The 10,148-nt window shown below is 31.5% G+C and overlaps 1 protein-coding gene across 1 annotated transcript in view; it reads left to right on the top strand.

The window, feature by feature from the left end:
* The window catches only part of LOC110023341, a 14,093-nt gene extending 9,145 nt beyond the window's left edge, over positions 1-4,948 (top strand). Inside the window, exons 5-7 of the mRNA XM_020722703.1 lie at positions 2,271-2,422; positions 2,964-3,078; positions 4,200-4,948. Coding sequence (XP_020578362.1) covers positions 2,271-2,422; positions 2,964-3,078; positions 4,200-4,340 — 408 coding nt within the window. The 3' untranslated portion in view covers positions 4,341-4,948. The remainder of the gene's footprint in view (positions 1-2,270; positions 2,423-2,963; positions 3,079-4,199) is intronic.
* The last annotated feature ends 5,200 nt before the right edge of the window (positions 4,949-10,148 follow it).

The raw sequence follows: 10,148 nt of genomic DNA, 5'->3' as shown, positions 1-10,148 counted from the left end.
TGCTAAATAATGATCTGAATATCTGAATTTTTTTTTTTTTTTTTGTTGAAGTCTAAATTTTATAACCATGAAATGAAATGACGTCAAAATGGAGCAATTATTAGGAATAGCTAGATGGAGATTTAAACTCAAAAAGACAATTATTACATTAGAGATGTTGTCCATTTGATTAGTGAGTAGCCTTACTTCTAGGTTGGTAAACATTGATGAATAATTATGATGAGGATGGAGGACACATTATGCGAATCTGGCTCAATGTTTTTGGATACTAATAAGATGGTTCCATCTTTGGTGCTGAGGACAGGAAGGCTTAGAAGACTCAGATTCCATGATATGACTTATCGTTGGATCCGAAGTATATGCATGATCTTGAACTGTTGTAGGTAATGCTATCTCCACCACAAATTAATATATATTTGATCATTTGTATGCTCGCCTTGTTCCCGAATTTAAGGAATATTAACGTATAATTTACTCAGTTTTTGAGTGACGGTTGAATAGGCATTGATAGTTGTTAGGTTAACCTGATTTGCAAGAAGAATCATAGGAGGAAATGCTTTCAAATTCAACCTACAGACCCAAAATGGGGGATTCATTCATGATCTCCTTATCCAGAGTAGTAGTAACACCTATTTCGATCAAAATTCTTGCTGCACTTGATTTATAAAGTCAGAGAGTAGCAGTATCCACTTGCAAGGGTTTGCCAAATATAGAGCCTAAAAAGTACAGCATAGATTGGTTGAAGTATTGTAAACTAAATCGAGCAAAAGAAATTCACATAGGAGTGATAAGCGGTTCCATGGAGGAGTCAAAATGAGAAGACCTGTTTAAAAATATGTGTAATAAAGCCACCTGCATGGTAGGATCAATGTGGGAAAAGTCTAAAGTTACCTTTTAATGATAATTATTAAATAATATGAAGAGGATCAAGAGGTGCAACATGGTCATCTTCAGTCAAATGTAAGTATGATATAAATGTACGTGTAGTCTAAGCTTGGGTGACTTAAACAAATTTGCCCACAATCGAGAAAGCAAATGAAATGACTAGCTTGGAAATCCAAGTCTCAGTGAAAATAAGAGCGTATTTAATATGAAGTAGCCGGTTGTTTTGTGTTAAAGGGGATATGATCCTTGCTAAAAAACCAAGGGAGCTTTTTTGGGACTTGAAGCTTTTAACCTTTAATCCCCCAAATACTTTGTCGAAGGACCAAGGCGTACAGCCACTAAAACATTAAGGGAGATACAACAATGCAAGTTCCCAAGTATTCTACCCCGACCTCATTTTCTGGCTTCCATTGTTCACTCTCATCTGTGCTTCTGATCTTAAGTGTTCTAGCCTTGATGTTGTACCACTATCACAGACTAATTAGCTAGTCAATTGGTATACTCTTTGGGCAAGGATTTTAGGCTAATATACTGTCTTTGTATGAATGAATTCATGTATGTATTGAGTTTATCAATTTTCGATACGAACTCAGAGAATAGATGTCCTACCCTTAAACAAGGAGATAAAAGCTTTACGTACAGAAGGAAATAAAATGGGTTGATTTTTTTTCTAGAAATTAAATGGCAATTTGAATCTGTTGTATAATGGAGTACAGTGCATATGTAACATCTACACCTTATTTACAGAATTAACACCCGTGACATTTTTTTTTTCTTGAAAAATGAAACTTGAGGATTTGTGCATGCCACAATTAAACTGTTGGGTGTTTGACAAAAGACAAAAAAATGTAGGTTGCGGCTTTATTATGAATTTCAGTATTTCGTCGAGGATTTAAAAAAATGGAGGTAGGAAGATGTTAATTTTGTAAATAACAAAAATTTCGGTGTTATCTATATAATTGCTCTTTTTAAGTAGGGAATTTTATAATTTTCCCTTGACTGATTTTATATAACTTGTACTGTTTTAAATTTTTTTTTTCTCATATGTATTTTCATTTCAAGAAAAATTAAACTAAAATTAGGACATGCCAGGTTATGCAAGAGTAGCATCCGAGAAAGTAGTTAGTTCATGTGGATCTTAAGAAGAGAGCTGTTGCACAAGAAAAATTATTACATCCGTCCGGAATCAAAATTTGCGTTCGGAATCTGGTGGGATTGTGCGACGTGGCAAGTGGGACTTACTCATCTAAAAAACCTTTCCAACCAGTGTATTACAGTGGGGTCCACTTGCCACGAGGCGGGTGATGCAATAATCGCTCGTTGTGCAAAGGGTCTTAATAGTTGTTTATACTCTTTCATTTTTTTCTTATGATTTTGATTTTTAGGTTGATGATATGGTTGAAGAATTTACAGACATCAATCGTGGTATGGAAAAGACTGGAACGTTTACCATGAAAAGAAAGAAGCTTTTTCAACTGGTGGGGAAGGCGAACTCAAACTTAGCTGATGTAATAATAAAGCTTGGTCTATTTGATAGGTGACTGTTTGCCCATTTTTCGATACTATTTTTATCACCATCATTGGAGATTGAGATTGTGAACTTGTCGTGAGTGACTGAGAGATAATGGTGATAACAAACGTCTTCTTACTCGGAACACTGCTATTGCTTTCCTATAGGTGTTTTTTGGTGTCATTTCACTTTCTTGTATTTACGGCAGTAACTTATGATGATGTTTTGTCATTTATTTTTGGAAGATTTAACTACATACCGCTCAATGCCCATGTATTTACATATCTTACACCTAAATTTCAATTTTTACATACATGCCACTTTACCTATGCATGAAAAAATGTATTTCACTTCTAAAAGTTAAAATGATGGTAGTTTTGATGTGATATGAATGATTTAGGTGGTATAAATGTGAAAAAGTAAAGTAGACGCGTTAGATTTGTAAATACATTAGAATTGGTCCCCTTTATTTCTGTACACGAGAGATGTCCAGTTATGGGTAGATTCAGAGTTTGTATAGGAGCTTTAGACAGAGATTAACTCAACTGTATTTTCCTGTCTCAATTAGATCCGAGATTGCTTGGAGAAATTCAAACTATGCCCAGATATTGGAGTATCTTCGTGAAGAGTATGAACTTGCTCAACGTTTTGGGAGCCTGAACTTTAAACTCAAATTTGTCGAGGTAAAGTAAACATTTGCATCTCCATTACTGTCCTCATTGCAATATTTAGAAGGAGCATTTACATACAGACCACACAATTCTTCTATATTTACATATCTAACACCTAAACTTCAATTTTTACATGCATACCACTTTACCTATGCATGAAAAAATGTATTTCACTTCTAAAAGTTAAAATGATGGTAGTTTTGATGTGATATGAATGATTTAGGTGGTATAAATGTGAAAAAGTAAAGTAGACGCGTTAGATTTGTAAATACATTAGAATTGGTCCCCTTTATTTCTGTACACGAGAGATGTCCAGTTATGGGTAGATTCAGAGTTTGTATAGGAGCTTTAGACAGAGATTAACTCAACTGTATTTTCCTGTCTCAATTAGATCCGAGATTGCTTGGAGAAATTCAAACTATGCCCAGATATTGGAGTATCTTCGTGAAGAGTATGAACTTGCTCAACGTTTTGGGAGCCTGAACTTTAAACTCAAATTTGTCGAGGTAAAGTAAACATTTGCATCTCCATTACTGTCCTCATTGCAATATTTAGAAGGAGCATTTACATACAGACCACACAATTCTTCTATATTTACATATCTAACACCTAAACTTTCATATTTACTCTCATAACTTTAACATTAAATAAAAAAACATCATTATTACTTCTTAGAAGTCAAATACACCTTTTCATGCATAGGTTTTTAACACCAAAATGTTACAAATGTAAATATCAAACATTAAAGTTTAGATATGTAAATACATGAGAATTGTGGCATGTATGTAACCTTCCTCAGATTTACAACTAAAACTAGTCTATTTGCTTATTCTGAACTCTCTCTGTAGACAGCACATTAAACGTCGACCATCTGATGATCCGATTAGGAGAGTAGATGTTTTAGATTCGACTTTTGTTAAGAAAGTCAGAGGTAAACCTAGGAAGACTTGGCCTTATTGTATAAAAAATGATATTAATTTATTAGAACTAAATGAAAATATGACACTAAATAGGACACAATGGAGCCAAAGGATTCATGTAGCCGATCCCACGTAGTGGGATTAAGGCTTTGTTGTTGTTGTTGTATTGTTTTCACCTGTCTAATCAATTTTAAATTGTTTTGGTCCTTGCAGCACAACATCCATTTCCTTCAGGAAGTTCTTCAAAACAAAAAATCCGATCTTCTGGAATGGGTGATCATCATACTGTTACTCATAGAAAACATAATCTCCATGTATGAGATTCTTAAAACTTCCACAGTCATTCCTCCTTGACCTCCTCTTGTCATTTTGATCATTTTTGTTCATCTGGCATGCAATGGCTCCTTTTTCCTTGATGCTTCAGCTCCGAACCCTAATTATGCCCATCAATTCCTGTTTAGATCATTTACTCTTTTCTATTTCGAATCCTTGAAGCTCAATTTTCCTAAACCTATCACCTGCCGGTTAAGTATTAATTCCCTCCCCTTCCTATGTTCTTTGATTTTAGTTTCAAGTATAATGCCTAAGATTCTCGCTCTCGCTCTCGCTCTCGCTCTCGCTCTCGCTCTCTCTCTCTCTCTCGTTCTCTTTCTCGGTCAAAATATACTCAATTTTCACCTCTGAGGCACAATTTATGCAAGCAGGAAATGTTAGTTGAAACTTAATGTTGACATGTTGAGGTGAAAGGTCTCCGTAATTATGCTCGAATACGTAGCACATCGGTTGAAGACAAAATGAAGTATCTCAATGTGTTGGGTAATCTCCTTATTTGATGTAAAATCGATGTGTGATGGAAGCGTAGGCAACTGTATTATGCATTCTTGTATTTACTGTTTTTTAGTTATTTTATATTTACATGTATTTATACACAAAAATGCAATAAGATGTGCTTTTACTTGTTAGTGAGACTTTAAATTATAAAAAGATGTAGGGTTACTTGTATAATAAGTTAAAATTTTGCATGCAAGAAATTTAGTTTATTTTTTTTATTTTATAAGCAAGCATGGTTGATTGTGGGTTTATTTTGAAATTTTGGTATTATTGTTGCGTTTTATTAAAATTTTGTTATAATATTATATCATATTTTATGATAAAATTGAGTATTATTTTCAGCATTTTAATATTTGGAAAAATGAAATAAACTATTGTTTCAATTTGTAAAGTTTTTGAGTTTCCTTTGCGCCTCATAGCCAAATTCTTAGGTATTTACAAATCTAACACCAAAAACTTTGCTTTTTTTACATTTTTATCATCCAAATCTTTTGTATCACAAAGAATATCACTATTTTAACTTTTAAATAGTGAAATTTATGGTGATGTCACGTGTTTGAATCATGTATATTGCTTTTTGGGCTCTTCTTTCTCGGGGAAAAAAAATCTATTTAAACTATATGCCAAAAATGTGCAAATACCTTATTCACTTTCTCATGAATGAAATTGTTTTGGTAATAGTATTGAAATTGGGCTAGAAGTTTTTGAGAAGCAATTAAAAGATCACATATTTTTTTTAAATTTGGAGGAGTTTGGAGTCCAAAAAACTTTAGGTTGTCCTTAAATCAATGGCAAGCTTAGGCTGACGTGGTGGAGTCACAATCATATTGCAAGCGGCCTTGTGGGGTTGAGGGCCCGTTTGGGGCAGCATATTTGGTGCGGTGGCGTTTTGAAAACACACCTGACATGTTTGGGTAAACTGCGTTTTGGTAGTTTATGCGTTTTCAAAATGCATAAAACATCATTTTAACACCGCACCTATCTAGAAGCGGTGACAACTTATTGGCAACAGTCTGATTTTTTCAAAAAAATAAAAATTTGTAATAGTCACCGCACCTAGCTTATCAGCAGATTATTTTTAATCAGCTTATCAGCAGATTATTCAATAAGCTACAGTTGCCTCAAACATATTAGACTCGTGTGGGTGTCGTGCATGATTTTTAAAGGCTAACTATGCACCATTTCTATCACAACAAAGCTTTTGGATAAGTTGGAGCACCTTACTTCTAAAGCACTATCCTATTTCACACCACACTCAGGAAGTTTCCTTGATTCGGTTAATGACCGTTAATTCTGAATTTCCTAAAACATAATATTCGGGCTCTCTAATTATTCTCATATTTGTTCAAAACATGAAGATTATATTTCAAAGTCTCTACAGAACTAAAATGACAGGAAGGAATTAACATGTAGCTCTTTCTATTTCTACCATTCTTAACCATTGGTTGTAACTCCTTGTGGGGACAACTTTGCCATGTGGGATGAGGATATTTTGCAAAGGGTTTCTCCCATATAATACATTGCCATCATCCTATTTTGGACTTTCAACCATAATGATACAACATGGGTCTCTCACTATTGTCACAACCCAACTTATAGAAGTCATAAATAATATGAACTACCTAAGTCGGAACCTAGCAGATGGAGAGATAGATATTTCTTTTGTTATACACTGAATATTTATTTGCATAAACTTAAATACTTATCCTTCCAAAATTCAGGATTCATGAAATCATTATACAGAGCCATACTCAGTCTATAAAACAAAGTTTTAAATTCACACAACCATAATTATACAATAGCAAGCATTTATACACTAAATTACACCATAATTGTCTACAAATAATAACATACATATATCCACTATTTTCTAAACATCAAATACATGTATATATACTAATTATTCTACTAAGTAGTCTTGCATATTTATCATTTTCTTTCATTTATCTAAAATAAGTGACAAAAGTGGATGTGATAAATTTAAGCATAATGATTCTATGAATTCATCACTTGAAAAAGAAAACTACATGCAAAGAAATACTATGTGCAAATTTATCTTTTTCATGAAGACAAATATCATTCACTTCTTAATTTATACGATGCTGATTCTGATCATAATTAGAAACATGGTACATAGTTTAAATTCTTGCTTGTTTCACATTAAAATGGTCATATACATATTTGAAAATGCTTACTTTTTATCATGACAAAATGCACGAATCATACATTTTAAATAAATCTTTGGATTGGTTATATTACATTTTCCTGATATTATTAATAATCATAATAGCACTGTGAGAATTCTTCATCATGTCTATGATCATCATCATATTGCACATCAACATCATAATCATGTTGTATCATGTATACACACCACCCAAACCCTTATATTATTATTCACGCCCCTTTACATCATATAGAGAACCAATTGTTAGTATTCTTTTTTTATCATGTAGGAAAACTCGTTAGTTTACCCTCCTACATCAGGAAATCTTGAGATCTACCCACCCGACATCGTTCATTTAGCCGTAATTTCACTTTACATGCATTTTGACCATGCAATGTTTAACATTCTTCATTTCAACTGTACTTAAATTTTAAATAATGCATACCATTACACACATCATGAATAAGCCGTGATTGAAGTATTCTTTCATGATCCATTATTTCTCAATCAAAATGATATTTTTATAAATCAAAATTCATTTTATAATATTTCCTATTAATATAAAAATCATATTTGGTAAGTGTAAAAAAGTTAATTTTAAGTAGGGTTTTAGCTTGCATGCATTCTATGTGGATAACATGAATATAATCATGTATTTCAATGCATATATAAATAATAATTACTTATTTTAATAATTATATCATTAGAGTAACAAAATATACAATGATTTAAATTAAGGTTTCATGAAAATATAATTATTATATTTTCATGAAACCTTAATTTAAATCATTGTATATTTTGAAACCTTCCATATAATTTGGCTAGTTCATTTTGTGACATTATGCTCATATATAGTAGTCCAACTTTTCATATTAATTTATATTGTAATTTTTTCTTATTGATTATGCTATAAACAAAATTATATAGATGAAAGTACCAATGAAACAAATCAGATTAAAATATGGACATGGAATAGTGACTTGAAAATTCATGTAAAATTTTAAACTAGTTCAATACATCAAACTTGCTTTCAACATAAAAGATCTATAAATCATGAATAGAAATTCATGTCCCACTAATATGTATCACACAAAAGTTAACTTCAATGAAATCTAAGATAAGTAAAGGGCATCCTACCTTTTGAGAGCAAAACAATATAGGAAATTGTCTTCACCAATAAGCTTGACTAAAATCCTAGCTTTCTTCCCCTCCTTTTTCTCTACTGCCTAGCACTTATCCACATATTTACTTAGCAAGTTTCTGAAGGGAAAAAGTGTTTTAAGCCCATTTCCCTTATCAACTATCTGGCCATCCATTCCAACCAATCCAAATCCTCTTTCAGCCCTTTCTCCATGCACTTGATACTCTTATTTTATGTAATACCAATTATAATATTATTAAATTATACAATATGATTATATATATATATATATATATATGCTAAGTTGACCAACTTCCAATATTTCAATCATAACTTCTCCTTTCATATTGAAATTACATGTTTTTATATGTTATGGAAAGCTCAAACAATCCTCCACAACTTTAATATTGATGACTTTGTCCAATTCAGTCCTTAAGATAACAAAACAATAAATAAAATGGTGAGTTAAATTATAGATATGGCAATATTTGATAAAAATACCAAATTTAAATAATTTTTTTTCTTATCCAATATTTATGTTTTTATGTGTTATGGAAAGGTAAGAAATATATCTATAACTTCTATATTAATGGTTCTATTTAATTTAGCCAATAAAATTGGTAAGACATACCAACATCGATGGTAAAAACTGTAGTTTTGTGCATGTGATATTTTCTATAGAACATTTTTAGCATATCATAATCCCTACAACTAGTGACTAATAATTAATGACATATTATCATCATATGTAAACATATTATTAATATTTATAATAGACTTAGTATTACTTTTATTATGATTATCTTACATATGTCATGAGCTATTACAACCACTATGGAAGAACTAAAGTAGTACTTGTATTTCTAGCGTATGAAGTAAGACAAATTCACTTGGAGCATGACAAAAATACCTATAATTGAAGATGATTTCATTGTTAACTCATTGTGGGCCCAATCATCATGTTGAAGCACCCAAGATAACAATGTTGCCTCGAATCGTCATAAAGCTATATAATATGAAATCGACAAGCTTACGTCCATGATCATCTGCTCACTTTTAGGTTGAGAGCGGTAGCAATTTGAACCACCTAATTTTAGTGTATTTCTATATATTTTTAAAAAGATGGCCAAAACATCCTTTCCAAAACATATGAATAAGTCATATTTTATCATATTTTAGAAAAGAATTTTTGATTGTGGAAAGTATTAGAGCTCAAAGTATTTTTTGGAAAACCATCCGATTATGTCTATTTTTTCATACATCCATACTTCTCATATCTACCTGATCTTCAAATATTATTTTATATCAGAGGAATAATTATGTCTAATGCATTTCATCATAGGGCTACTAACATTCAACACAGTCGATCTCCCAATATTTTCGTTATAATTTTTCTCCTGAAATTTGGCATCTTCCTAATAATTAGTCTAATAAATAATTAATTATTAATCAAAATATTATAATAAATTTAAGTTAAATTTAATCATTAATTTTAATCATATTAAAAAAATAATTAAATTTAATCGTATTTTTTTTATTTGAATCAATATAACACCCTTTTAAATTTAAGCAAAGGTTGCCAAACAATTTAACAAAATTTAACTTAATTTATAAGATCTCTTACCAAATAAATTTTGAGATTTAACTTTTCATAATTTAATAAATTTTGATTTAGAAATTTACTTAATACTTATCAAGCCCAAAAGTTTTAAGAAAATATTGCATCTTGATGGCATTGTTAAGATTGATGATATTTGTGATATTATTAGTGATATTGTGATATTATTACGTCATAATATCACCAATATTATAATAAATACCAACAATATTAACAATTTCTCCTAAATTTCATGTCACATAATGCCATTAAAGTCGCCTTTTTTGGCGTGCAAAGCCCACCAACCATAGCTTTCTTCCCCTGATCATCAATCTCGTCTACCTACCTACCCCTTCCTCAAATCATCTCCTAACCGGAAAAATTATTCCATGCGGATCGGCGTCCGCACGCAGCCTGCGTGCGGCC

This window comes from Phalaenopsis equestris, unplaced genomic scaffold (genome assembly GCF_001263595.1).
Source record: "Phalaenopsis equestris unplaced genomic scaffold, ASM126359v1 Scaffold000224, whole genome shotgun sequence".
Lineage (NCBI taxonomy): Eukaryota > Viridiplantae > Streptophyta > Magnoliopsida > Asparagales > Orchidaceae > Phalaenopsis > Phalaenopsis equestris.
Note: the sequence above shows the minus strand (reverse complement) of the source record. Positions and strands in the feature narration are given on the sequence as shown.